This window comes from Nyctibius grandis, chromosome 1 (assembly GCF_013368605.1).
Source record: "Nyctibius grandis isolate bNycGra1 chromosome 1, bNycGra1.pri, whole genome shotgun sequence".
Lineage (NCBI taxonomy): Eukaryota > Metazoa > Chordata > Aves > Nyctibiiformes > Nyctibiidae > Nyctibius > Nyctibius grandis.
The window spans coordinates 65,171,330-65,199,149 of NC_090658.1; the positions used below are offsets into that span (position 1 = coordinate 65,171,330).

The 27,820-nt window shown below is 39.1% G+C and overlaps 1 protein-coding gene across 1 annotated transcript in view; it reads left to right on the forward strand.

Annotated features, from left to right (window-relative positions):
- The window catches only part of MAP3K5 (mitogen-activated protein kinase kinase kinase 5), a 119,854-nt gene that overhangs the window by 79,665 nt on the left and 12,369 nt on the right, over positions 1-27,820 (forward strand). The window contains exons 12-24 of the mRNA XM_068398082.1: positions 4,484-4,533; positions 9,447-9,542; positions 11,331-11,412; positions 13,346-13,479; positions 17,897-18,024; positions 18,848-18,984; positions 19,626-19,731; positions 20,701-20,858; positions 21,340-21,517; positions 22,315-22,335; positions 23,362-23,539; positions 23,640-23,808; positions 26,805-26,990. Coding sequence (XP_068254183.1) covers positions 4,484-4,533; positions 9,447-9,542; positions 11,331-11,412; positions 13,346-13,479; positions 17,897-18,024; positions 18,848-18,984; positions 19,626-19,731; positions 20,701-20,858; positions 21,340-21,517; positions 22,315-22,335; positions 23,362-23,539; positions 23,640-23,808; positions 26,805-26,990 — 1,623 coding nt within the window. The remainder of the gene's footprint in view (positions 1-4,483; positions 4,534-9,446; positions 9,543-11,330; positions 11,413-13,345; positions 13,480-17,896; positions 18,025-18,847; positions 18,985-19,625; positions 19,732-20,700; positions 20,859-21,339; positions 21,518-22,314; positions 22,336-23,361; positions 23,540-23,639; positions 23,809-26,804; positions 26,991-27,820) is intronic.

Below are 27,820 nucleotides of genomic sequence, written 5' to 3' on the forward strand. Positions count from 1 at the left end.
GAGGAGGTAGCTATACGTCTGTCAGGTTTTTCTGACTGAGGTGGGACCTCTGATATAGGTTGCCTCTCCACCACATCCCCATTGGACTGGCTGTATTCCATTAGGGCTTCATATCTATTGCTCAGAGGCACCTGTGGAGGCAAGGTAGGCAAGGAGGGCACTCGCCTTTTGCCACGGCCATAGACTTGTCTCCACTCACTCCTCTCCTCTAGGTTATTGTTTTCCACCTGAGAGGGGCAGAGTACAGGGGCCCCTCAATCCTGGGAGCTCTCTGGCAGGTGCTCCCATTTTTGTTGCAGGGAGGGCAGAGCCTGGCTCCACCAGCCTATCTCCATTTCAGCCTCCCGAATGCTTCTAAGCCTTTCTACTTCGGCTTGAAGCCTTTCAACCTGGCTTTGCAGCTGTGCCGCTCAGCCGAGCAGATCATCTACTTGCTCACAGCACACAGCCCCCTGACACCACAGAGACGGTGTAGCATTCCCTGCAGCCCGCAACCCGCACCATCGCCTCCTTCCGTGGGAGCTCTGTCTGGGTTCCCACATCCATTTTGGTCTTCTTCCACCGGGTAGATACCATTGTTCTTCCACTGAACTGGGAAATACCTGTTGGTGCCACCCCTGGTTCACAGCTCCTTGGCACCTTCCTCGCCTTGTGCACTGGGAGGGAGTCAGCACCCTCCCCAACGAGCTGCAAACGACTGCAGCTTCTTCTGCCCTGGAGGAGCCTCTCCTGCCCTGGGACACACCCAGTCACTGCTGACTCAAACAGTCACAGTTGAGTCTCCCACTCCCTTCTGGGCAGGGACTAGTCCCTGTCCTCCAGGAGACTTTTTATCACCCGATAACAGGGGGTGGAGCGTTTAAATCACTTAAATCGCCCGCGGTGCCTCTGGCTATGCCCCCTCCTCTCCTGATTTGTTGCCGGGATCCTCCGGGTCCGGGGTCAGGGGGAAGCAGCTCGGGGCTGATGCTCGCGGGGGGCTCAGGGGGGGCCCAGAGTACGAAAAACCGCCCGGTTAAGCCCGATGTCGCCCTCGCCCCCGCACTAACCTCAAGTCGCTGCCGCCGCTTTCGCTGCTGCTGCCGCTGTCAGCTGATTTTGCTTGATGCTTTCACCAATGGCCTTTTTCGTAGCATGTCACTTGGCTGCCAAGTCATCCTGTGACTGGGAGAAGGATTTGGATGTATCAGTCTGTACCTGTGTGGTGTTCAGTAGATAGGTGCTTTGACTTTGCAAAGTTTGTAACCTTTGCTTTGTGGTGTTTTCCATTATTGTAATCCTGTTATTCCATTTTTAAAGTTTCTTTATGGTATGCTGCACCTTTTTTCTCTCTGCCCCCCCTTCCCCCCGCCCTTCCTGATTTGGGGAGTGTATCTTGGTATTTTCTGTGGATCAGTGTTTTTCTATTTTTGCTGCCCTAGTGTTAATAGCATTAAACACGGTCAGTTTTAAGTGTGTTCCCTAGTACCTTTGCTCTGGCCAGAATCCTTACTGTGGTGAGCTTATTCAGTAGCCCAGGATCTGATTGATAGTCAGTGCAGGCATCTTTGCCCTGCGAGCTATAATACCCATCAAAAGAATGCAATGGGCAATTTGGTAGTTACCCCTTCAGTGTACAATTATAGTCTGTTGTTGCAAGTTTGTCAAAGTCCTTAGAATCCATCAGAAACCTTACAGGGAGAAAAGGGACTAGAAAAATTTGGAGACACCAGCTTCCTTTTCAGTTGAATATAGCTAGTATAGCATTTGTCCTTGATAAGAGATTTTGTGAGGGAAATTGATGTATTATCAGTCAGCCCACTGCAAAGAGGAAGACTCTTACTTTGATCCTTACTAGGCTGAGAACTGGCATGTTGCAGTCTGATTAACAAGCAAAGACCACCTATCCCTACTGCAAGGGCAGGTTAGACAGCTGGGTTTGGAAACTTCTTCAGCTATACAATTTCAGTCGACCTACCATAGGTCTGTCAGGGCTTTACCAGCTCGTGCTTCAGATTTCAGTTCTTTTTGGCTCATAAATTAATGGTTCTACTGATTTTCCAAAATGCAATCAGTGCTCTAAGAATAAGAATTGAGAGTTACGAAGTCTATGAACTTCCTTTCATGCACAAAGAAACTGAATTTCCATTTCAAATCCAAACTGGAACTCAGTGGAGCGTACAGCTGGCTATTTTGTAATAACTAGTCAATAAACGGGCGATACCAGGATAAATAATGTGGCCTTTTCCTTTTCCGTGGCTTTTTTAGCAGCATATCTTAACATTTATACCTTTAATAATATCAAGTTCAACATAAACAAAAGCCTGTAAAAATCAGATAGCATTATATTTTGTAGAAAGCACATTACCTTTGCCTTGCAGTTACCTAATTTTAGCAGCCCTTTCTGCATGGGGTTAGAGGAATGCAGCAGTGCTGTTTGCAAGTTTGAAATAGAACAGCTTGTCTCTGTTTTGCGTTGGCTTCTGAAGCCATTTTGAGTTTTGTTTTGGGTGATTGGTGGTTTTTTGCCTAACCAAAGAACAGATGCTGAATTTGGATAGCACGCCTGATATATTTACTCCAATGTATTCAAAACTTGGCAAGATCATGAGGGACATAACTTTTGTATTATTTCATTGCCTGAGAACATTGTGTGGTAAATAAAAGATGTATGAATCTGAGAGAGATTAGTTGCACATAGATGACAGGTAAAACCCATAATACTTTTGCTTCTTGTTACGCTTCTTGAGCATTTCTGCCTGTCAGGATGTGTATTTTAACTTGTTTAGATTTTAGATTATTCGCAATAGTGGGAACTGGGCAAGTACCAATAGCTAAGCTCTAAGAGAGTTTCCAAGCATGGAAAATTGGAAAGTGGCAGAGTTTGTATATGGAGGGAGGAGTAAAAGACAGTGCAGATACACCCTCCCTGTTAGCAGAGGGATTGAGTTGGTAATCGGTCTTCATGCAAGAGAACCAGGGAACTCAAATAGTGGTTTCACAAACACTTCATACTGCCATCAGTTTAGTAGCTCCACTTCAAGATGCAATCCCACCTCTTCTTAATATCAGGCTATTCTCCTGTCCCTGTACCCCACTGAAGAAACCCTTCCCCCTGGTTTAACATTGAAGAGATACTAGTTACCACTTTGTACTTTACCATTATAATAGGGTGAAGCTTGTGCTTCAAGAAAGATGTTTGCTTGTATTTTTGGTACATTGTGTTAGGCATTTTAGCATCACAACCTTTAACGTGATTTGAGCAGGAAGGAAAGAATTACAGAGGAGGAGAAAACTGATGTAGGAAGCCTTACATAAAGCTGGTATAGCTGGGAGAATAATTTCCTCTATCATTTCCTGCACATTGTACAACTATTTTGGCAGTGTATCTGTTCTAACTTCTGTATATTTCACTATTCGTGAAATGTTTTAAAAGGTACACATTTTCATGTCGTCTTCTGGAATATATTTGATTACGTTTGTGTTTGACACTATGCCCTTATGCTGTAAATTACCTCTCAGCAAGAAATGTCTCCGCGCCTTTTAGTTGCTCAGGACACTAAAATGCCAAATGAAATTCAGCTCTAGAAAGCAGAGGTTTTTCAAAGATGTTGCTCATTGTGGTGGGATCCCAAGGCTGCCAGGACCCTGAGGTGGTGTAGTTCCACCTTTTCCTGAAAGGAGAATGTTTTTATTAGAAGATACAAAAAGCTTCTGTTTCCTATAGTAAAGTTTTATTAGAACATAAACATTGAGCAATATGACTGTCTACAGAGAGAACTCACTTCTGCTGAATGTGACAGATGTAAATTTAAAAGATCTGAAAATAAGTGAGGCCTGGCCCTTTGTGTTTTCATAGGGTGGCTTCTTCCTTCCAGCATTTATTACCCCAGCAGCTCTGCGGGGTTTTGGTACATTCTTACTGCTCTCTCCTGGATTCCTACGGAAATAGCCTCCTTTTTGTTTCTTTGGACACTTGGCCCTCAGGTTTGCTCCTTCCCTGAGCAATTCCTCCTACTTTTCAAGAATTTCCCACTTTGCTCTCCAGCGTCAGGCTTCCTGCTTGTAGCTCTCTTCACCTGATCTTCCCATACTCTAGGTAGGGCATTGAGCATGCAGAGCAGGCTCCTGTTATTCTTGGAGGTGAAATTTTTTTCCCCCACTTTCCACAGGGTTGCGTGTGACCCCAAGTTCAGCACCCAGACCTGGCTATACTGACAGCCCTTCTGATCTGTTTTGCATGCTTTCTAAAATAGTGTATTGTGTTCACAGAGTAAACAGTGAAGAAACAAACAAACTAAAACTTCTACCTAGATCTTCTGTTGCTTTCGTTTTGGGTGGAAAAAAAAATGCTCTGAAAAATATCTGTTAAAAGGTAATAGGCTGTTGTAATTCAAGTGTTTCTCTTTCCACCTCTTGAGTTTCAGTCTGGAAGATATGCCTACTGGCACTTCGTTCATAAAAAGGAATGTTTCATTAATTTATTTTCTTCTGTATGTTACAGAAGGGTATCCATGAGTGGAACTTCAGTGCTGCTTCTATCAGAGGAGTAAGGTATGTTGTTTCCCTTTCATGTTTTGAAATGAAGAGAGTGATTGAATGAGTATTGTATTAAGCTGCTGCTGTGGATGTTGGTGGAGTAACAGACACAGAATTGGAGCAGAGCATTGCAGGTACTTTCACAGGTGCCCTGCTCTGAGTGAAGCCCCAGAAGTCTTATTCCAGATTCAGAAATGACCACTTTTAGAGTTCATTATGTAAAAATTAGCAAACATAGTCTGTTTGAATTAAAGAACCAATATTTTCTAAAAGTTGCTAGTCACTTTATGCTAACTAAGATTGAGTTAAAATAACTGCCAATGTTTCATGTCATTTTACCTGAGTTCTGTCACAGCCAGGAGCTGCCTGGTGCACAGAACACGTAAGCCAGGAGGTAACACGTGGATGCAGAGCGGGAGGATATGAGGAACTGACAAGATCAGGGTGTCTTGCCATCTCCTAATTGCTTACCTGTTGTTGGGTTTTGGTGCAAGTGTGTACGTTTGGGGTTTTTTGTTTCTGTGTCCATTTATGGATATGGCAGCAAAACTGTTTCAGAGAAGGCCCGTAAGGAGGGGAGTCTGTCAATGCGGAGTCGTAGTTAGACCACCAAGTGAAAACTTGAAGATTGATTGAGAGAACACAAAAGGGAGTCAATAAAAAAAAGAAAAAAAAAAACAAAAAAGAAAAAAAAACAACAACAACAACAAAAATAACCTCCCAAAGATTCATGTGGAGTAGGATAACATGGATTAATAAATCATACGGAGACTTCTTCTAGGGAGAATTCTTTATTGAATTGTGTGCCATATTGTCAGTAGAGAACAGCCAAATCCGAGCTAGCGGGTCTGCTCTGGTAGCCCAGGTTGAACGTAGTGTGCATCCTGTTTGGCAGGGTCCAGCCTTGCAATTTGTATCTTCTGATAGTAAGAAAGTAGTGTTCTACCACTGCTGTGACCACTTCAGATCAAGTCTTCATCTTAGTCTCATCTTCTTTTTTTTTTTCTGGGATTTATCTATACTTTGGCATTCTGTAACTTTCCACTCTCATGTTTGCTTTTAGTGTAATTTAAAAAAAAAAGTCCAGAAATCTTACTTTTTTTGAAATAGTCGTTGCTCTGTTCTAATAATAACTGTTCCATACACACAAAGCTGTTGCTATGTCTGCAGGACATTTTTGCACAGATGGATGATTCTTTTTCCTTCCAAAAAGTAACTTAAAAAAACAAACTATCAATAGGCACAGAAATTCAATCCTGTGGGATTCAGCTTATTTTAGGCAAAAATTGCAATGATATGCTTAGTTCAGTCTGGTTTGGGTTTTGGTTACAGTATGTTTTTGTGTGCTTCTGAAAAAAAGGAAAAAAAAAAAGAATGAATTTATTGTCCTTTTTTTTTTTTCTCCCCCTCCCCCCTATTAAACCGTGCTGCGGTCAATACCGTTTCTGGTATACCCTCCTGCATTTATTGTTTAAACTGCCAATTGTCGTTTAATTTGTCAGTTAAATTTCCAATGTGTTCATCTGGACAGATGTCCAAAACAAGTTGAAAGACTCTACAGTGAGCCAAGAGTTGCTGTGAATTCTTGGAAAACTCTCTGGCTGCCTCCATGAGGAGCTGCAGGGGGAAATCTTTATCTTATGCAAGTGTAGAACTGAATAAACCTTTTCTTTTTTCTTTTCTCTTTTTTTTTTTTTTTAATTCTTTCAAATATATGCAAGTTTCTGATAATTTAATTTTTCAGTCTTTATCAGTTGTTTTTTTTTCCCAGTTTTATGAAGGCAGATATTCTTTGGAGTGTGGGACAGCCTTCAGAACCAGGCCTGCTTCTAATCTATTTTTGTATCCAGACTATTTTTGGCTCCTTTGAAGCTCCTAGACTTAAAGCAGTCTAGGAATGGGAGGTTCCCGGCTTTATGAGGATTCTCAGCCTTTCTAGACTAGTAAGAGCTAGCTTTAGAGATGCAGCTTTAACGTATAAGGCAGGTCTTTGTACATCTTGGAGGCATTTTCAAAAAAAGGTATCCATAAATATTTACTGCATTACATAAGGAGAAAGCAGATCTGAAGAGACATCTAGCATTGAAATGGCTAATGTTTTTGGTAAATACTTCAGGGAATGACTGAGGGGTCACTTCTTCTGTGTGCTATGTATCAGCCAGTGTAATCGGCATCTTATTTCATGAGTAATAGAGTTCAGCTCTCAAGAATTGCAAAGGGAAAGTGTATAGAGCTCTCTGAGCAGCACAGTGCTAAATCACACTGTGTGCAGGGAGTCATAGTAATTGGGTTTAGCTTAACAAACTCATTGATTAGCAGTTCATGTGCCAATGTAGATAACTCTGCTTTTGTCATATGCCTTCTTGACCTCTTAAACACAAATGTTTGTTATTGAATCAGGATGGAAAGTCCTGTTAATCTTAAAGGCTTCATCAGAGCCTTTGGAACATGGCTGCTACCCCAAGGTGCTTTGCATCTTAGGTTATCCAGAAAAGTCCCTAGTATTCTGCAGAGCTGACATCATATGAGCAAGAAGATACCATCTTTATTTTTCCAGTTTAAAAATAAAAAAAAAAAAGTAGCAGACTGAAGTTGCTAGACTACAAGTTGGCTTTTTCTCAGTGTTTGGGACAAGCCCTGGATTATGAAATAACTGCTACTTGTGTTGTTTCTGTGGGAGAGTGCCTCAGAGGTCGTGCTGATGAATGTTGTGTTAGAAACAGTGAAAAAGTTGGATTCAGAGCTGCATGCAGTTTTCTTCATAGCTTAAAATTGACAACAAGGGTGTTCAACTTCCATCCCAAGTTCTTGGAGCTTGGAATCTCATCAGACTACTTAATTACAACAGTCAGAGGTGTCTGTACTGCTACAGTTCTAGAAAACAGACAAAAGTTCCACGGAGCTGCTTTTCTGTGGTTGCTCAACTGTTTATCTGCTGCTTCATCTGGAAGTGTTAGTAAGCAGTATTAGTAAGCAGTAGTTATAGCATTTGCAGTATTTCTCAGTGACTAAGGGGAGTTCTAGATGCACACGAGCTGGGCACAAGGCTACGCTACATTGTGCTTCCCTGTTTGTCTTTGGAGTTTCGCAAATTCAGCCCCAATTCTGCTGCCGTAGAAGTCGGTGGGTACTATGTGTGCTTGGGAACTGAGAGAATGAGACATTTCCTGAGCAAGTTACCATGTCTCTTTATAACTTGGTATTTTTTAGTCTTCCTTTTCTCACTTTAACAACTTCTTTTCAGGGAGGAAAGCAACATATAACAAATGTAAACGCTCACTTAAAGGCCTTAAATATTTATGAATTTGCCTGCCCTATGTGTACACTCCACATTCTTACACTTTTATTCACTGCTGTGTTAGTCAATGGCTTCTATGCATGTCAAACTGACATTTTAATCAGTAAAATGTTTAAACTCGCATGGAACTTGAAAAGTTAATTCTGTTTTTGTAATGTAATTCTGTTAATGTCAGTTACGTCATATCTGGAGAGTTTACTTATTTGCTTGGAAAACTTGAATTAAAAGTTAGTTTATAAAGTGGGGATAGTGACTGTCTTCCAAGATGTGTACATTACTTAGCACTTACGAATTTTTCCTAACGTAAAAATAAATGAGGCACCACACCCAAAGACAAATATTCTTATTCTCATAAGTACCTTTGTGAAAGGCAGGCCCCCAAGCTTGTCTAAGGACATTTGTTTATCAAAAGTTACAGGGCTTTACAGTAGAGGAATCATAAAAGGAAGCAAGGATCAGACAACCTTAGACACCTATTGAAGGCTGAAAATTACAAGTATTTCCTGATATTTGAAGAAAAACTGTTATGTTAATCAAATTATCAATCCTTTGGCACAACACAGTATACCATTCTACTTTATTGTGCTATAAATTAATTAAAAACATTATGGCTATCTTGATCCAGCTAAAATAGGTTGATTCCACTAGGACTGTGGATTTTGTCTAGTATCTTGAGAGTGTTATTAACAAGACTTAATTGTCTTGGTTTCTGAAATACTGCATTATATTCCCGTGTAACACCTTTAGCCATCTTTTTTTTTTTTCCTTTTCTAAACATAGTAACAAAAGTTTCTAACAACTTGACACCTGGCACTCAACACGTGACAAAGTTACAGAAAGAGCTATTTCAAATGTTGTTTGATATTTTCTATAAGGAGCACAGTAGTGACATGCATATAAAACCATTCTGGTGTATGAATATCTTTGCAAGAGCTGCAGCCTGCTTGGGGTAGAAAACTGGCAACTGTACCAGAGTTTGCACCTCTTCTGTTGAGACATCTATGCATCCATAAGAAAATGGCATACGTACTTTTTCATTGTCTTTGTTCTCCTGTTATAGGAGATAAAACCAAAATTGAAGAAAGGCTTGGGTGGGCAAGGGTGGCAAAGTAATTCACTTCATTTTTTCATGCTATTTTAAAATATTTTTCCAACATACTATCAAGGTACCAATTCACAAGGAACCAATTGGAGATTTTTGTATTCAGGATTGAGCTGTGGCTGATTTCTAAAGTGGGAAGAACTCATGGTTTGAGTTCAAAGTCCAGCTTTCTAGCATGGTCCTGAAAGGATGTTTCATTCTGGCTGTGGGAGTGGAAATTAAGGGCCTTACCTAAACGCACTGAAGACAAAAATGTCTCAGGTCAATGGAAATAATCCTATTAATTTCTTTGTTCTTACTCTTTCCTGGGCAATGTGTGGGCTAGGGGGCAAGCTGAATGATAGCAAAGAGTAGAACGTGAACTTTGGAGGATACGAGTGCAACTTTACAATGAGGAAAAACTATGGATTCTTAGGTTTAATCTGGTGCTTTCTCGTATTAAATGGGTTGATCTGTATGGTTTGACATAGCCGGTAGAAGTCCAAATGCATCTTGCCAGTAACATGTTCTGCCTGGCTGTTCTTTCAGCATTTCGAAGTTTGAAGAACGGTGCTGTTTCCTATACGTGCTGCACAACTCGGATGACTTTCAAATCTATTTCTGCACAGAACTTCATTGCAGAAGGTGTGTCATTGTTATTTCAGGAAAAAAAAAGTGGCCTGTGGTGGGGTAGATGGTGTCGGCATGCACAACAGGGACTGACTGTTTCAGAACTATAGTGAAAGTTGGTCTGAGCATCCTCAGTGATCACCATCTTTCTGCGAAAGCTTAGTACTAGAGTACCCTGGAGATGTATGAGGTTTGAAGGGACAAAGTGCAAGCTCAGACAAACATTAGAAACAAATATGATTACGAATTTCTTTTTTTCTTTTTTTTTTTTTTTTTTACACACTTTGTGGGATTATTTTTCTAGTATTTGTCATATTAAGGCTTACTACAAGTGTTTGTTGCCCCCAGTCCAACAAAGCATCCTAAACTTAAAGTGGACTTTCTGAAGTGGGAACAGTTGGACTAACAACAAGGTCTGGTCAAGATTTCTCTTTTAGTGTAACTAGAATTTTATTTATGATTACGAAGAAGCATATTTGATTTCCTTTACATTGGCATCATGTTTACATAAGTAAGATTGTACCAGTATCCCTACAGGAAACTTGGCAAGCGTTTGTTGCACAAAATTAGGGGTGTCTCAGATTCTCTAAGCTGTGTGTCTGCTCCATAGGCTTGAGGGCTGTGGTCTTGAATTGATCGAGAAGGCATTCCCAGAGGAAATGTCATGTCTTTTTGTGCTAAAAAAGGCTACAACTTTACCAAAAATCACAGCAGTACTCCATATTAATGGCTGTGGCCACCTCCTAGCCCCATCCCTAGCTTGTACTCCCATCCCTTTTAGTTCATGTAGGTTCTTTTACCGTGTTCATTCCCCTTCATTTCTGAGCACTACTTAGAAGATGAGTAAGCAATACCTTAGCATGGCGTGGTATTTGTACTTGCATTCTTTCAGAGGGGGTAGAAGTTGTATGTAATAGTATATTTTTTTTAATGGGAAATTGTAAAATAGACCCCCTTTTCATTCAAGCAAAAACTTCCAGCTAACCTTCCTGCACTACCAAAATTACAGAATCACAGAATCAACCAGGTTGGAAGAGAGCTCAGGGATCATCGAGTCCAGCCGTTGCCCTGACACCACCCTGTCAACTAGACCATGGCACTAAGCGCCATGTCCAGTCTTTTCTTAAACACATCCAGAGATGGTGACTCCACCACCTCCCTGGGCAGCCCATTCCAATGTCTAATAACCCTTTCTGTAAAGAAATTCTTCCTAATGTCCAACCTGAACCTCCCCTGGTGAAGCTTGAGGCTGTGTCCTCTTGTCCTATTGCTAGTTGCCCGGGAGAAGAGGCCGACTCCCACTTCACTACAACCTCCCTTCAGGTAGTTGTAGACGGCAATAAGGTCACCTCTGAGCCTCCTCTTCTCCAGGCTAAACAACCCCAGCTCCCTCAGCCGTTCCTCGTAGGTCAAAATTCCTCTGAATGTAGGCAAGACTGCTAGGCACTTCTCATGATGCTTGAGTACTTTCATTGGACATAAAGAAACAGTGGTATAGGACGAGAATTTCACCTGATACATAAATTTTGAAATGTGAATTTCATTAATAATTTCAGACATCATGGATGTCTTGCATATATAAAAGGCGTATGTAAGTAGGACAACTGCAGATTTTGACTGTTAATTCTCCATGTAAATAAAAATTTTTTTTTTTCTTTTTGCCAACAAACAAACTTTTACAATGAGTTTATGCTTACTTGACTTAAGTCCCATTTTGGTTCATTCATGACTTTAGAGAGAAGCGTTCTCTTTGTCCCCATACTGTCTCAAGTGTGTATTTTTTCTTTTTTTTTCCTTTAACAGGTTTTTTGACATGGTGAACAGTATCACTGAAGAAATAGGGAAGACCACAGAAGAAGGGGAATGTGAAGGAGACTCTCTAGAGGTATTTTTACTTCCACCCCCCAACATACTAAGAAATTTTAGGCTTCTCATGTAGCATTTCACTGAAGGGAGGGAATTACTCTTCCTTTCTCTGGAAGAAGTTAGACAAGTTATTGTTTACAAAATTTTATCCTCTACTGTTTATAAATGAATGATTCTTTTTAATGGTCTACATGTAGTTTTTAAAACCAGCACAGCTAAATCTCTCATATTTCAGTTTGCATACTTGCTTGAGAAGGCACTCATCTCTGGAATTTTCCAGTCGTGCTTATTACAGAGTGACTCGTAACAGTTACTTCAGAGTGTAATCATAGTCAGGCAGCATTAGTGTCTGTTTAAATTTTGAAGACTGTTGTCTGTTTCATGCATTACTGGAATCATGTACACTTACATTACTGGCAGGTCATCTGCACAACAAGTAAGGATATAATTGTAGTAGGGGAAAGCTTGTCCTGGCTAGTTCATCTGTAGGCAAGCAGGGCAATGAAGAGCAAACTCAAATTGGATGATGATGTTGGTGCTGCTGGGAGTCTGCTTATACCCTTACCCCCCTAACTCACACTGAAGCTTAGGATGCCCTGTTCCTGCTCCTACCTGTTAGCTAAGTTATAGCTTGCCTGGGTATGCCATTACACACTGTGTTCTCACGTGGGGTTTCTATCTGAACATACACATAGTTGAAAAGTGAGTACAGGGCCATTGGGTGCAATGCAGTACTTAGGGCATTTAGGCTTTCTTTTTTAGGTCACAGGGAACAGGATAGAATACCTAAGCCCATGTCCTATCACATGAAAATCTGGTGTCCTGAAGGTCGAGAGACATCTAGAACTGAGAGAGTCAGTACTGGATAATGAATACAGCCCTCTGTCCCAGTTTTGATGTTGGCATTTTATAATACATCTGAAATTGGAGATGGAACAAACAGAAACCACTTGAGCGACTTGTGGGATAGAAAAATACCCTATAATGAGAACCTTAGGGTGCCTAATTTGTTTATTTTAGCAAAAAGAAGAGCAGTGGGTGACTTGATTACAGTGGGTAAGTATTTTTACAGGGAAAATTAGTATGTGCTAATGGTCTCTTTAATCTATTGAAGAAAAATGAAATGAAATACAGTGACACCAAAGAAATTTGAATTAAGAGACATGACTTCACCATGAGAGTAATTAATTGTTGAAACAAAGTACTAAAAGAAGGTGTGGATCCTCTCTTTTATTAAAAAGATAGCAGTCTTTATTTGGAGGAAAAGAAAAAATACTGTATCTAGGCATGAGCTGCTGGGCTTAGTGAGTGTGTGAAATTACATGTCTGTGTTACCAAGAGGACAGATCAGATAGTCTATCTAATGACCGTTTCTGGACTGGCCTTAAACTCTTTGAAATTCAAATTCAGCCAAAACCACGCTTAATACTTTGCAATCCTGACTAACCTCCATTGGCACACTGCCGGCTGACCTGGCACTGGCAAAATTGAGGTTGTGCTGTTTTTGGAAGATGTGGTCAGGTGAGGAGAGCATCTGGAGCACATTAAGTGTATCCTGACTTGCTTTCTATGTCTGTACAGAAGCTGCAGGTCTCAGTTTGGCCCAGCGTGCCCTCTGTTGTCTTCTCTTGTTTTTACAGCACCTGCCAGCAGAATTGCAGATGCTGTGAAGAAGACATATAATTGTAACTGCACAGAACAGATAAAGGCTAGCTTAGCTTTACACAGTACCTGAAATAGCTGCCTTAGAAGCCAGTGCTTCCTGTACAGTCAGTGGAGAAATACAGGCATGTCTGCACGGTATCCACATTGTCTTCTTGAAGTGTTTTTCTTTCCTTCTCCATAGTCTGCAGAAAGCAACTAGCATCCTGGATGCCTTAGTTATGAGCACGGTGTCAGACGGAATAAATCTTATCCCTCTGTTTCATTTCATGTTGTTGTTTGCTTTGCAGTATGATTATGAATATGATGAAAATGGCGAGCGAGTCATTCTGGGGAAAGGAACTTATGGCATTGTATATGCAGGACGAGATTTGAGCAATCAAGTCAGAATTGCTATTAAAGAAATCCCAGAGAGAGACAGCAGGTATAGTAACTGTGGCTGATTCCAAATTTTGTGCATTACATAATTTCATCAGTAACGTGATCAAGGAGTACCTCTTCTACAAAGGTGCCAATAAATGACCTATCTGTCGTATATAATGGTGTTCCCTGTCTTATTAACTAGATGTTTCCAAGTTGCGGAATGGATTATGATCACAACTGAGAATTTAGATGTTTACTCGTTTTGGTACTAGTAGTTTATGATACTTTTTCTTTCCAAAAGAAGTATTGCTGAAGTGCAAAATCTCACTTAAACACCTAGTGGTAAGCCCTATCTGCTTAGACATGCTCAGGCATGTCCTTATAAAACAACTATTGAAATTCATGATTTGCGGAGTCCTTTAAAATTCTGAACTGTTGATAAAGACATTTTTCCTTTCCTGTTTGTGAATCATTTATTATGAAGTTCCTTAACATTAGAATAAATCATGTGGCATGATCTTTTTGTCCACACTTTTTTTTGATGCAGAGTCTCTTTGTATATGTATCTACCTCTCTCATTTATGAAGGTTGCTGTGTAAAGACCAGACACTTGATGTCCTTAGTACTTGTATATCAGGAGGCTTACAGTGTATCCTATTTTGAATACATGGATTTCCACAAATATTGTGATAAAAGTGATAGCAAATCTGAAGATAAGATTTTTTCAAATTAAACTGTATTAAACTGTCAAGTTATTATTATTCTTAAATTCTACTTTAGCCTTTGGTTTTTGTAGTCAAGTGTTGTACAAGCTGCTTCGTAACAGGTGACTTGAGTGCCTGGATCTTTAAAGCGCCTCTCAGACTGTAAAATATTATCAAAGACTGTAACTCAAGCTTATGTTCAGGAAAGCTATGAAAAGTAGGAAATAAAGTCATTGCCATGGTTGGTAACAGAAAGATAAATCCCCCCTTTCCCAATGGTTAAAGAAATAATTTTTATGAAGGAAGCTCTTCTGATACAGACAGAACACTGCTTGGTAGCAGGAGGAATCGCATACTAAATGAATGTAGGTAAAAATATTGAGTGTACCAAGTGGTGAATTTTTGTCCATTATTTCAGTCAGGAATGGAATCCATATTTCCAAGTTTCTTGTTGTCTTTTGCCCATTTGGCTTTTTTGGTTTACTACTGTGATCTAATGGATAGCTTGTCCTTCAGCAGGATTTCCCATATTTTGGGAAGCGGCATTTCCTCTGTAGGAGGAAATAACTGTATCCTTGTTTGTGCAGTGTTCAATCTACAACTAATATCAGGCAGGAAGCTGGTTTTACCCGTCCTTCCATAGCAGTCATCTTAAAGAGAGTGCTAGTATTCAAAACAGTAAATACAAAAGACTCTTCTAACCCATCACAGTGGTTGTTACTCTTCTCACTTTTATCTAGAATGTATGTCCCTGGGGGTAAAACCACTGTTTGTGGAAAAGGAGCGTTATTCTCTACAACCTATCCATCATCAAGTACTGTGATTTAAGTTGTATTGGAGCCTAGGAGTTGATAGGACACTGTGTGATAACTCTTATGAAGTTTTCTTTGTGTAATTTACAGACTGGCAGATCAGTAATGCCCCCTGGTGTCCTAGCCCAGTTTCTTTTTCATGGGTCTCTCTTGTGGGTCTTCCTTCAGTTATTCTGTCCTCACTTAGTTGTTCTTTTCTTTGACGTTTAAAAAATGAATCTAAATCTTTTTGAATCCATGTATATGTTGACTGTTCAATATGGATATGTATGTGGTCTAATAATTTTTCCATACTCATAACATTTTAAAGATACTAGAACTTAGATAATGGAAAGGGGAATCCTTCCATCCTCTATATTGTTATTGTAAATTTAACTCCGAGATGTGTTATAATTTCTCAGAAAGTATGGCCTCATTACATAAAACAATCTCTTGACTCAAAATAGAGTTGCAAGTTTTGTATGTGCTAAGAAGAAATTTGTTGTTTGTAACAACTGTAGTTAATAGCAAGCTACCCTGAATAGAGCAGTAACTAAAGGGGAAAAAAAAAAATCCAGATTTTTCTTCTCCAACACATATTTTAAAAGAATTTTCAGTGGAAAAGGTTTCGGGTTCAATGTGCAAACCATACTGGAAAAGAGATTATTAAGAAGCTGTTAGTCTTTCATCTAGACTTTCAAAAATATTTACAGGCTTCCAGAACAAATTTCAAGTATTATTCTTTTCATAGCAAAGTAAGAAAAAAAATTATTAATCCATTTCTGATTAATTATAACCTGATCTTTTGGCACTTTGAAAGAAATGCATAGAAAGAAAAGTATTAATCTCTGAAGTTAATTCTTATCATTTTCAAAGTAAAAATTACCATCTTTTGGATTCATGAGAAATAATTAAGTTCTAAGTCAGAGCCTGGCCAGAAATGCAATGATTCCTGTGCAAAAAGCAGTGAGTCTTCGATACTGCTATATGTTAAATATAAGCTACTGAATAATTTACTCAATTGCCAGGAAATGGTAGACTACGAAGACACATTCTGAAAGAAAAGGAAACATTCCTGCAATGCTGTTGCCCTCAAATGCATTTCCAGTACTACAAAATAGTGCCAGTGGCCAGATAAACTTTTCAAGTTAAAGTAAAATCATGCTAGGTAGATAATAAGATCTAGCTTTCTAGGATTTAGAACTTTTATTTCTTCGTACCATTTAAAGTCTCCTAATGACTAAGTTCTAAAATAACAAATGCTTCATCCCACTGCAGAATTTTCTTATGGCTTTATTTTATTTGCTAGGTGATTTTAGTTGCTCAAGACTCACTTAACTGTGCAGTTGAAAAGTGCAGGGGAAAGAATTATTATAATGGTCTTCTTTTTCCTGCTCTGAATGAATATCCCATTAATAGAACTCAGGAATATAATCTCTGATTTTGTGTTTCTGAATGACTAACAGTGTAGTCAGAATCTTTACAGTCATGTGTGGAGAGGCAAGCCAAAACTCAAATTAGTTTTCAGTAAATAGACTCGGAGTTGCATAATCACACTTTGTTAACACTTTCCTTGTTTTCTGCAACAGCTGTTTTCCAGAGCGGTTTTCAGAGGCTCTTTTTTTTTCTTTTTTTTCTTTTTCCCTCCACTTTTTTAAGAGTTCAGCCTCCACTTGTAGCTTGATGCTGTTGTTAGGGTGAGCTGATAACTACCTGCCCCAAAAGGGAGCGGAGATCACAGGCACTCTTCCCCTAACAACTTCAGTTGCATTTGTGCTCTGATTGCATTCCTGGCACTGGCACTCCGCTGGGTCCAGGGGGAGCCAACTCCCAGACTTGAGACAGCAGGAAGCTACCCCTCCTACCAATAAATAAAATAAGTTTTCTGCCAGTTCATTAAGGGACGAGAATGTTCCAGTGTTGGTGTGAAGTCTACGCTGAGACTAACCTGCTGAAGGTGAAGGTGGCAGTAAAACTATTCCTTTTGGTGGCAAGTAGCTGCAAGGTTGAGTTTGCAGTTATGTTTAGTACTTCCTCAGTATAAGCATCTGAACGTCTTCCACTTGCTTAAGACTCTGCAGCTCCTTCTCACTGCAGAGGTCTGTGGTCCTTCATCTATTTCAGCTACCCTGAAAGTCTGACTGCAGGTGTTAGTGCTTTACTGAAGATAGCCACCAGACTCTCGGCATATTGTCACGTTTTGCCAGACAATACACAGAATCTGGCAGCTGATGTGCTTCCAACTTACCCATGGTTGGAAGAAGAGCATTAGGGCTGGCCCAGGGAGCACATCAGCTGCTGAGCTCTGGTGGTGTTCCACCCTGGAGAAGGATCCAGACTCCAGAAACCTTCTTGGCAAAAAGACTGCTGAAAAGCTTACATCTCTGAAAAATATTTTGCATTGGACTAAATTACATTTGATGAGATTGTTTTGATCAGTTCTTCTGAATATCTCCCCATGAAATGATTCCTGTTTTCTTATTCTGATAGCTATCCACTCTTGCTTTCAGATAAGACTCCTACTTCAATTAATTAAAATTTAAATGGTGATTAGTTTTCATTATTGAGGTGACTTTAATTATACACTAACTTTATGGTTTACTAATTCACTTTGGCACTAGTCTGAATCCAAACGCTTGCCCGACTGTTTATTCTCTTTGAGTTAGGCTGGAGAGAAGTTCGCTTTCCACAAATTTTGTTTTGCGCAGTCTATCTATGTACACTTATAACATTTTGTGTGTGTGTGTGTGTGTATACACAATTTTATATATATTTTATAAGTTATATGTGTATTTTTATATGATTACATAATTTTTTAGTATGTGATGGTCACAACCACTGTTGCTAAATGCATCTAACATGGAGTTGTTTTCAGCGTAAACATGTTTCATGGGACCTAAAACAGAACTTCAGCTACTACAGTAAACACAAGACTTTCTTCACAAAGGTCAATATTGAATAAACTGCTTCTTTTTCTTTCCAGGTACTCCCAGCCTCTGCATGAAGAAATAGCTTTGCATAAGCATCTCAAACATAAGAACATTGTCCAGTATTTAGGTTCTCTTAGTGAGAATGGCTTCATTAAGATATTCATGGAACAGGTGCCAGGTGGTAAGTTGTGAGGGAGACTGGTTTGGTGGTTGATTGGTTTGGTTTTTAACATTTTAAAAGTATAAAAACCTATAGTACTGCACCAAGATATATTTCATGCAAATGTAATATTCTTTTATATATCTTTCCTAAATTAAGGGGGAAAACTGTGTCTTCAAAGTGCTTGAGTCCTCTCATTTAGTGTTTAGACAGGATGTGCTACAGATACAGCTCAGATCATTGCTGTGGCAGGTGAGGTCCTTTTACCTACAGTTCAGAGATGATCTGTGGTCATCCTACTAGAAAGACTGTAGGTAGTCTCAGATGACTGAGCCCTCCTCGGGTACCTAACACAAGAGAAAGGCGATTGGTGATTGCTGCTTCTGTTTGAGACCAAAGGACTCACAGCAGCCAGATGCAACAAAAATCCACTTCTTGAGCTTAGCTTTTTGAGAAACTGTGGAGTTGGTGTATGTACAAAGACATGCATATGCACTTCCACCCTTTTTCACTCTTTTGCAACATTCTTATGGGGCAGCTTCTCTTCAGGCACAGGAGAGAGGTGAGCACATTGATTAAATGGGTTCTGATCTGCCTCCTTGAGGAAGCGTATGCTTCTCTGCTGCAGCTGAGGCCAGTCGAGATACTGAGGCTCTCTTTTTAATTACTCAGGCCAGTGATGATGCAAGTAAGCATTTGTCTGGAGAGGCCTTTGGTTATAGAAGAAGTGCCTCCACTTGGTTTGGGATTGATGTTGACTGTTACTTTTTTTTTTTCCCTTTGGGGGACAAGGCAGAATTTAGTTAGATTTTTACTCCCAGTTTTTTGCTCTCCAAAATTACAGGCAGTCTTTCTGCTCTTCTACGATCAAAATGGGGACCATTAAAAAATAATGAGCAGACAATTGGCTTTTACACGAAGCAGATTCTTGAAGGATTAAAATACCTCCATGATAATCAAATAGTGCACAGAGACATTAAGGTAAGAATTTGCAGAGAATTAAGCCTGATAGTGTTATATAACTGCATAACCATTTATTTGTCCTGCAATTTAAAAACTTTTTTCTGAAAGTTCTTCATTGTCACATACCCTTTCTGCTGTTCTGAACTGTGGCTTAGGTAAATGAATTGAATTGTTGATTTGAATTTGCACCAACAAAATACATTTTTTATTTTAAAGAATTGACATATAGTCACTTAAGATGTGATAAAGTGGATATTTCTATTTCTGTTTTCAATGACATGATTGAACTTTCATAAAAGCTTATTAGAAGTGAAGAAGATTGTGGATAGGATATTAGCAGGTCCTTTGCCAAGGAGATTGCAGATGAAAAAGTTCCCTTTTTGGGGAAAAAAAAAGCAAGCCTTTTTCTCCTCTCTTGGTATTCTTTAACTGAATTCTTGTAGTATTCTTGTAGCAGGGGAAGTTCACTTTGAGATGAAGTTTCTGATAATGGGATTACATAAGGCAGGAACACTATTGATTCCTCTTTCATCTCCCCTATGAAGAGCCTTAGGAAGTAGTTGTTACTAAAGAGTGCATTGTAGAAATAGGCTATGCAAGAAGTCTTAGATGAAGAGTCAGCAGAGAAAAGTAATTGCTCTGAATGTTCTTTTCCTCAGGGTGATAACGTGCTTATCAACACATACAGTGGAGTGTTAAAGATTTCGGACTTTGGAACTTCAAAAAGACTTGCAGGAATCAACCCATGTACTGAAACTTTCACTGGTATGTTCCCAGAGGAGACTCTTTCCTCGCTCGAACTGTGCATGTAGGGTCAGAATCCACAGCTGTTGGACTTTCATTATCTTCACAGCAGTATAAAAGGTTGCTGCAAGAATAACTTTTTGTATACCTAATCTTAAACTGCACACTGTTCAAAGATAATGCTCTTTTGGAAGTTCCACGTGAGACATGAAAGTCCTCTACAACAGAAGAGCTGTGTCTTTCCTATGTTGTATTTGAGTCCCTCTTCTGCGTGCATGACTTTTTCATCCTGCTGTTTGGAGGCTAACATTTTTTTTTTCTTTCATGGGTGGCTTGGACATCCTGGCTTCATCTCCAGAATTGCTTATCTACAGAGCCTGTCATTAACTTGATCCTCATTCTGCTTGATAGTTTGATTTGGATGTTAAATCGTGTGGTGGCACTGCATTAAATAATTATGCAAAATGAGAAGTAACTGTTATTTTAATTCCATCCTCTGCTCTTCCATTTCTGCTCTAAATGGAACAGAATGCAGAATGATGTGTCAGGTTGATTCCCTTACTTCAGAAGAAGTGTTCATATTGCCTGCTGTTGCAGGTTCAGATTTCAAGTCTCATTTCCTTTTCCTCTCTGCATGCAATTCAGAGTGATCTTCCTTATTTTAATCTTAATCTATAATACAGTAAATGAAGATTATGTCTTATCCAAAGCTCATTGAAAACTCTTAATAATTGTCATTGACTTTGAAAAGCGATATCATCGGATCAGTATGTGATATCAGATGCTTTTAGCACAAGTAATATTTTTGAATAGTATTTTGTGTTTTATGTAGAATGCATATGGAAATTTTTGAATTTTGAGTAATAGGGCATATTTTTTAACTCTCTCGATACTGCTCACTTCTCAGTGATTTTGTTCCTCTTGTCCTTTAGCTGTCTATTTGCATCATTAGTGCATCTAAGTAAAAAAAAAAGAGTATGTTTTAAACAGGTACCCTTCAGTATATGGCACCAGAAATCATAGACAAAGGGCCACGTGGCTATGGGAAGGCTGCAGACATCTGGTCTTTGGGATGCACAATCATTGAGATGGCTACAGGGAAGCCGCCGTTTTATGAACTGGGAGAACCACAAGCAGCTATGTTTAAGGTCAGTCATCTTCCTTGTGCAACTCAGACCACTATTTGTAAACACTGGAAGTCTTATGACTGTTTGGAGAAGCTAGAATTAGAGATTGCAGGAAAGAAGATAAAGGAAATGCTTGGTTAGTGAGGATGTTAAGAAGAATGAGCTGATTCAACTGAGTGGGAGTACTGCGTTGTTTTGAAGAGAGTAATGGAGCCATAGCAGCTATTCAGAAGCCTGGGTGTTTAAAAAAAAAAAAACAAACCTGAGAAAAGAAGCAATTTTCTGCTTTGTGAGAGCCTCTACTTGCAGTTGTGGGGTTTTTAAATGTAATTGTTTATACAGTTTGTAATAGTTTTTTTTTATCTGAATTAATAAGCTAGTTAGACAATATCAAAACTTGAGAACAATATACCACTTCTAATATCTAAACACTTTTTTGATGCTATTTAGTGTTTGGGAAAAGAACAGCTTAGGCCATTGTTTTTCCCTTTATTTGTCTCAGGTGGGGATGTTTAAAATACACCCAGAGATTCCTGAATCCATGTCTGCAGAAGCCAAGGCTTTCATATTGCGTTGCTTTGAACCAGATCCTGATAAACGAGCTTTTGCTCATGAGCTCCTTGTAGATGAATTCTTGAAGGTGTCAAGCAAAAAAAGAAAGTCCCCATCAAAGCTCTCAGGTAAGCTTTGCTAATCTCAATATGGAACTTTTCTCTTGTCAACGATACTGTTTCCTGAAACTGATCTAATCTTTAAGATGAACACAGTAGATCTCCATCCCAGGTGAACATTCAGTTGTAATCTTCTCGTCTAGCAGCTTGCTGCAGAAACACTGTTGTAGCAGAATTCTGTTACCATGTTGTCACCGAGATGATTTTACATAAATATTTCTAACAAGGTTTCTAAAAGTCAGTTTATGGTTTTGTGCAGCTTTTGTGTGTTGTTTTTTTTTTTTTTTTAATTTGCATGTGTTTTTGTTCAAAGCATGTTTGCATAGAGTACATTCTGTATAAACTTAGAACATGCTATTGAGCCTCAGGGGAGTTTTCTACATGAGCAACATAATCTTTCTCCCATGGCAAATGTGCATGCACTGCATTATTTTTGTTTCATGTACTCATTTCCTGTGGTGTTCTAAATTATGGCAAATAACAAAGGAGTTTTGAGAGTATGAGTGACATATTCTATGTGTGTGCATATATACATATGAAAATAACTTCTCTATATTTTTAGCATGATACCTAAAAGAAATAAAAATATCAAGGAGATTATATTGGATGAGCACTTTTAATGTAGTTTCCATCCCCTCAGGTTAAAATTAACTTTAAATCACAATAAATTACATTTTTAGAGACTGCTTACAGGAGAGTCCAGATAGTCCATAAAAATGTGCAGAGAGTTGTCCTTTAGGCTATGCTTATTTTCTCAGTTAATTTCAGCACATCTAACTTTTTTTTCCTTTGCTTTTCTCCCACAGCTCTTTCAGCTAACACAAATGGTGAGTTTTAACATACTTCTCTATCGAAACATAACTGTGTAGATACTGTGGTTGTCACTTATTCTGGTACAATTTGTCACACTAAAATGCTGCAGAGAAGTGGACACAATTATGAAAATAAGTGACCTTTCTCTGCTAGGAACCTCTAATTCATTGTGCAAATTTAAACTACTGTTTGTAATCCTACCAGACTATGGCTTAATTGTCTAGGCAAGTGGGTAATACAGGCTTGAAGAGCTGCGTTGTTGTTATAGGGGCATTTAGTGGAAATCTGAACAGGAAACCAAATGGCTGGTTTATAGTAGCAGGGTACAGAGTAATCATATCTTTCAGGAAATGAACTGGGAAGAGTGAGGGGGGTGGGGGGGGACCGAACAAACACAGTTACCTTCATGCTGAGTTGCTGTCAAAGTACGTTTTGAAATGTGCACATGTGAAATAGGCATGAATAGTTCCTTGCAGCAGTAGTGTGTGCTCTGGATTTAAAAAATAAAAGTTCTGACTTTAACATGCATGCTTATTATTAATCAAAGACTATGAACTAATTAAACTTGTACAAAACAATCTGATACATTTCTTTATCTTATATGTGTTATACAATACATGTAAGCATATATATTATATATAAATATATATATTTATATACACATATATTATACACATAAAATTAAGATCTTGGAAGCTGCTTGGATGACTTGCCCTGTAGAAACATTTTGCTACTGCTCAAAGTGTGTACTGATGATGCGAGATACACATTCACTCCAGTGGTGAAGTTCTGTAAGTGAACTGGCAGAGAGCTCACCATTTCTGTAGCTCAGGAAGCTTTTGAATAAAAACATAACTGGAAGATAACTCTATTCTGGAAGAATAAGCTTTAGGAGTTTTTTGTCAATTTTGTTTTCATATTCTTATTGGTATGGAGGAAGACTGGAGTCTTTCCATTTTTCTCTGAAAGAATAGCCTTTTCACTTCAGCACTGTGATGGCACTATTAAATTCTAATTTCTGAATATTTCTATATGAATAGAGTATCTTCGGAGTATATCCTTACCTGTCCCTGTTCTGGTGGAAGATACAAGTAGCAGCAGTGAATATGGTTCTGTCTCACCTGATACAGAATTAAAAATTGATCCATTCTCTTTCAAAACAAGAGCCAAATCCTGTGGAGAAAAAGATGGGAAGGGAATCCGGTCCCTTTTTCTGAGGTAAAGAGCTATCTGGCATTTATGTTACACAGTAGATTAGGAATGTGTGCATTTGGGTGTTTTTTATGAAGTTTCTTTTCACTGAGTGTCTTTCATTCAGCATCCCAGATGAAAATTTTGAGGATCACAGTGCACCTCCTTCACCTGAAGAGAAAGATTCTGGGTTTTTCATGCTGAAGAAGGATAGTGAAAGGAGAGCCACCCTCCACAGGATATTAACTGAGGACCAAGAGAAGGTGGTGAGGAACTTGATGGAAGCTTTGGCTCAGGTAAAGTAATTTCAGAAGGCAGCAAAAATTTTATGCAATTTGAAGACTTATCTGCAGTTACCTGGAACTTTTGAAATTACACATAGTAAAGCAATTAAAAAATAAAGTTTGATTAAACTAGGAAGCATACACCATGTAAGCTTTCACAGTTTATTGTTTTATTTGGCCTATTAAAAATAGGCTTTGGAATTGTTTATGCTGCATTACATATGCCTTTTGTGTTGTTTGTAAATATTATATGTATACCTGGATGTTAGTGCTGGCCAGACAACAGAAAAACATGTTTTCATGATACTGTATTTTGCCACTGATTTTCAAATGGGACTAACTGAGGCTGTCAGGTCAACTCATGTAAGATAGATCATCCCCAGGAGGTGATTACTTTGCCACCTTTTTAGAGTTCTGTCTTCTGGCTGACTGGTCTGACGGAGGGAGGTTTAGGTCTTTTGGCCTGCTTTGGCTTTAGATTAGATTATCGCATAGAAAAAATGGGAATAAGCGGTACACCATTGCCTTCTAGCCAACAGCCATAAAAGGGGAAAGGGGGCTAGGGAGAAAATAAATTGCAGCTATTCCTCACAGCAGTTGGGAGCACATATGGAGGGGAGGGAAGATGGAGTAACAGTGGGAGCTACAGCAAACAACAAAATAATTGCAGAATGACCTTTTGGCACTCCTTTGTGGGGGTGAATCATGATGATGTATCAGTTCAGGGTGACACTGAATAAATTACAGGTCATGACCACACTGCTAAATGTTGCAACATGGTAATTGGATGACATGATTTTTTTTCCTTGTTTGTAATGTGTGTGTTAGTAGTTAATTGACTCACTTCATTCTCAAGGTTAAGTATTGCTGGTCTAAAACATATTTGTCTAAAATGTGACAACTCATCTTCTAAAGATAGTACCGTTTAGAAACTGATGCAAGCCAGTATGATTCTTATGCATGTACTACAGTTAATGTAGTTGGAAATTGCTGCCATACTAATAAAAAGAGCTTCTAATTCTTGGTAGGGGCAGGGAGGAACCCACAGTTGTCCTGGTAACTATAGAAAGTGTTAAAATAGAAGGCAATAATAGAGATACCCGTGATCTGTGCTTTGCTAGAGTGTTGCTATAACAGACACAGTTGTTAGCAAGTGTATGAAAGGAATAATCGGTGATTGTGAGAGGCTGAAACTCAATCACAAGATCCAGAGAGGGTGCTTGGTGTTTCATGCCTTCCTCAGCTGGGGCTGGAACAGCCCAAGATAGGAGCAGAGACACAGAGCTGTTGAGCCAGAGTTCAAAGCACACGTGCATGGGACTATCTGCTCTTCAAGAGGATGCAGAACTCTAACTCCCAAACACCATTTTCTCCCTTGAGCGAGGGACCCTTGCAAAGAGTAGGAAACTCGCTCAAACCACCAGAAAGTGGTAGTAACTGCAGTTAAGGGGAAATTGAGTTGGCTTCTTGTTATGTCCTGCTTAAATGCAAGTTACCAATAGATAGAAGCCTAACTTGCTTGTTAGGCCTCATCAAGATTGAGGCTTTGATAGCGCCTTTCCCTTCACAAAAACTTTTCATAAGAACAATTTCAACAAAGTCATTGGGTGTGGAGGCCAGGGGAGGAGGATGACCCTCCCAAAATAGTTCACTCTTTCTTATTAGGGAACCATACTGGTTGCCCTGTGTCCAGCCTGCCTCGATGGACTTCGATCGTGTAGGCCAGGGCTACAGTGTGTTGTGTGTCCACCTATCTGCCCTAATGGCTTTTTAATTGTTTACACAAAAAGGAGATCAGCTACTGCAGGAGAGGGTGAGGGATCAACTTCAGTACAGCCAATCATCAGGTGAATTCTCCGATCAAAGCGGATCAGGATCAGAGGCCAGGATCTTTTATCTCAAAGATGGGTGCTTTAGTCTGTGGAATGTTTGACTGCTCTAGAGCTTTTTCTGTTTTTCAATTTCTCTCTATCAAATAGTCAAATTATCTTTGTTTCATCCTGATCAGAATTAATTAACTATAGTTAAAACCTCAATGTTATTGGCAAACAGAGTTCTTGATGTCTGGCCAGCTGTAACATTCATGGCATAAAACTGACAAATACAACAGAACCAAATACTGTATGTCCTTCTGTTACAGAACTCGATATTAGATATCTTTAGTCCATACAAAAAATTACTTAACTTCCTTCAGAATAAGCATCTAATACTTTGTGTTGAACAACCAGTATGGTTTTCGATCTCTGGTGTAATTTTAAGATTTGAAATTGAAATTTGTATTCAGTTGACATAACTTTAGAGAGTAAATACAGTCCTCTATTTCCTAGTTACTTATGCTGGTTATTCTGATGAATGCTTTTGAGCTTTTTGCTACTTTGGTAGCTCATGCAAAACCACAAAAGCTTTTAAAAACAGGCATATGAATATTTCTAATAGAAAGGTGACAGATTTGTAGACCTGCTCTAAGAATAGGTAAGTGTAAAAGTTCTGTATCAAGGGAAATGATGTAGGAAAGAACTAGTCTCTTTCTGAGCCTTCTTTGTAACTTTGACTAATCCCTTCTTTTAAACACTACTCTGTGAGTTTGCATGGTGTCTCTCAGAGGCGCTCTGAAATCAGAGGCACTGCGAAGTACATGTTTGCAATTAAGAGTAATTTGTAGTATTCAGTGCATAGTATATTTAGTCACATTTTTTCACTCCTGTACAATGAGACATACAGATTATAGTGTGCACATATGCTTCAGCAACTGATACAAAACAAAGTTCAGCTACTTGCTTGTCAAGTAATCTGCATTAGCAGGGATCTCAGCGGTAGAACTCTTGTGTTGCTGTAGTTATGCTGCTGCCATTATCTGACCTCCAGCTGTACCTTTCCCTTACTGTAGCAGTAGAGTTTCTGAAAATCCATATTGTGAACTGAAGTTATTGGGCTAAAGTCCCTCTGGGTGTACATTTCAAGGGATGGCTATCAAAACTAACTATTCCTTTTCCTCTCTCTTCTATCAGGGAGCCGAAGAACCCAAGCTGAAATGGGAACATATCACGACACTTGTTTCCAGCCTCAGAGAGTTTGTACGGTCCACTGATCGTAAAATCATCGCAACCACTCTTTCAAAACTGAAACTGGAGTTAGACTTTGACAGCCATGGTATCAGTCAAGTGCAGCTCGTGCTGTTTGGTTTTCAAGATGCTGTAAGTTGTCATTTTTACTAAGAACTCTGTGCACCAAAACTGCCAAAAAAAAAAAGTTCTATCAGCCAGAAGCAAACAGAACTTCATTAGCTTCCATCCAGAGTTACTGAAACAATAATATTTGAGGGCTTTGAACCTGTAATAACAAAAACCCAGTCCACAGCCATGACTTGGTTGAGTTGCTATGTGATCCTTTGGCAGGACACAAACCCTGAATACAACTGTGGAGATTTTGCTGATTAAAGACCTAGAAGATTCAGCAGAGTTGTGTAAACAGTATATAATAATACTAAAGCAGGAAAGCCTTTTTAAAAAAATCTCATTTTGAAGGGTTTTCTGGTAAATAAGACCAACACTGAATGTCAGGCTTATCCTACCAAAATGCAGATCTCTTGGACTTGACTTATCTTATAAACTACTACATTAAACCACTCTATGCCCCCAATAGTAGTCTGTCTACCTTGTAATATTGTATTGAGTTCTTATTCTAGTATTTTTGGTTAGCAGCAGATTTCTGCCAAACTAGACATTTTCATTTCAGTTTGTAATAAGTAGGATAAGAAGGAAGAAAAACAGGTTATCTTCTATCAATAATTAATGCATAATTTATGAGTTCCTACAGTGAGCAACCAAACACACACATGGATACCCTTCAAATAGCTAGTTTACCAAAAGCAAATGTTTTTTCTTCTTAAGCTATGTATTTAAATGTTAGTTCACAAGTAATTAGGCTTAATAATTAAGATGAATAACCAGCATGGGAGTGTGCAACTGTGCTGGGCATCACTTGTCCAGAGTGAAGTCATGTAGTAAAAATGAAATGACAGTCC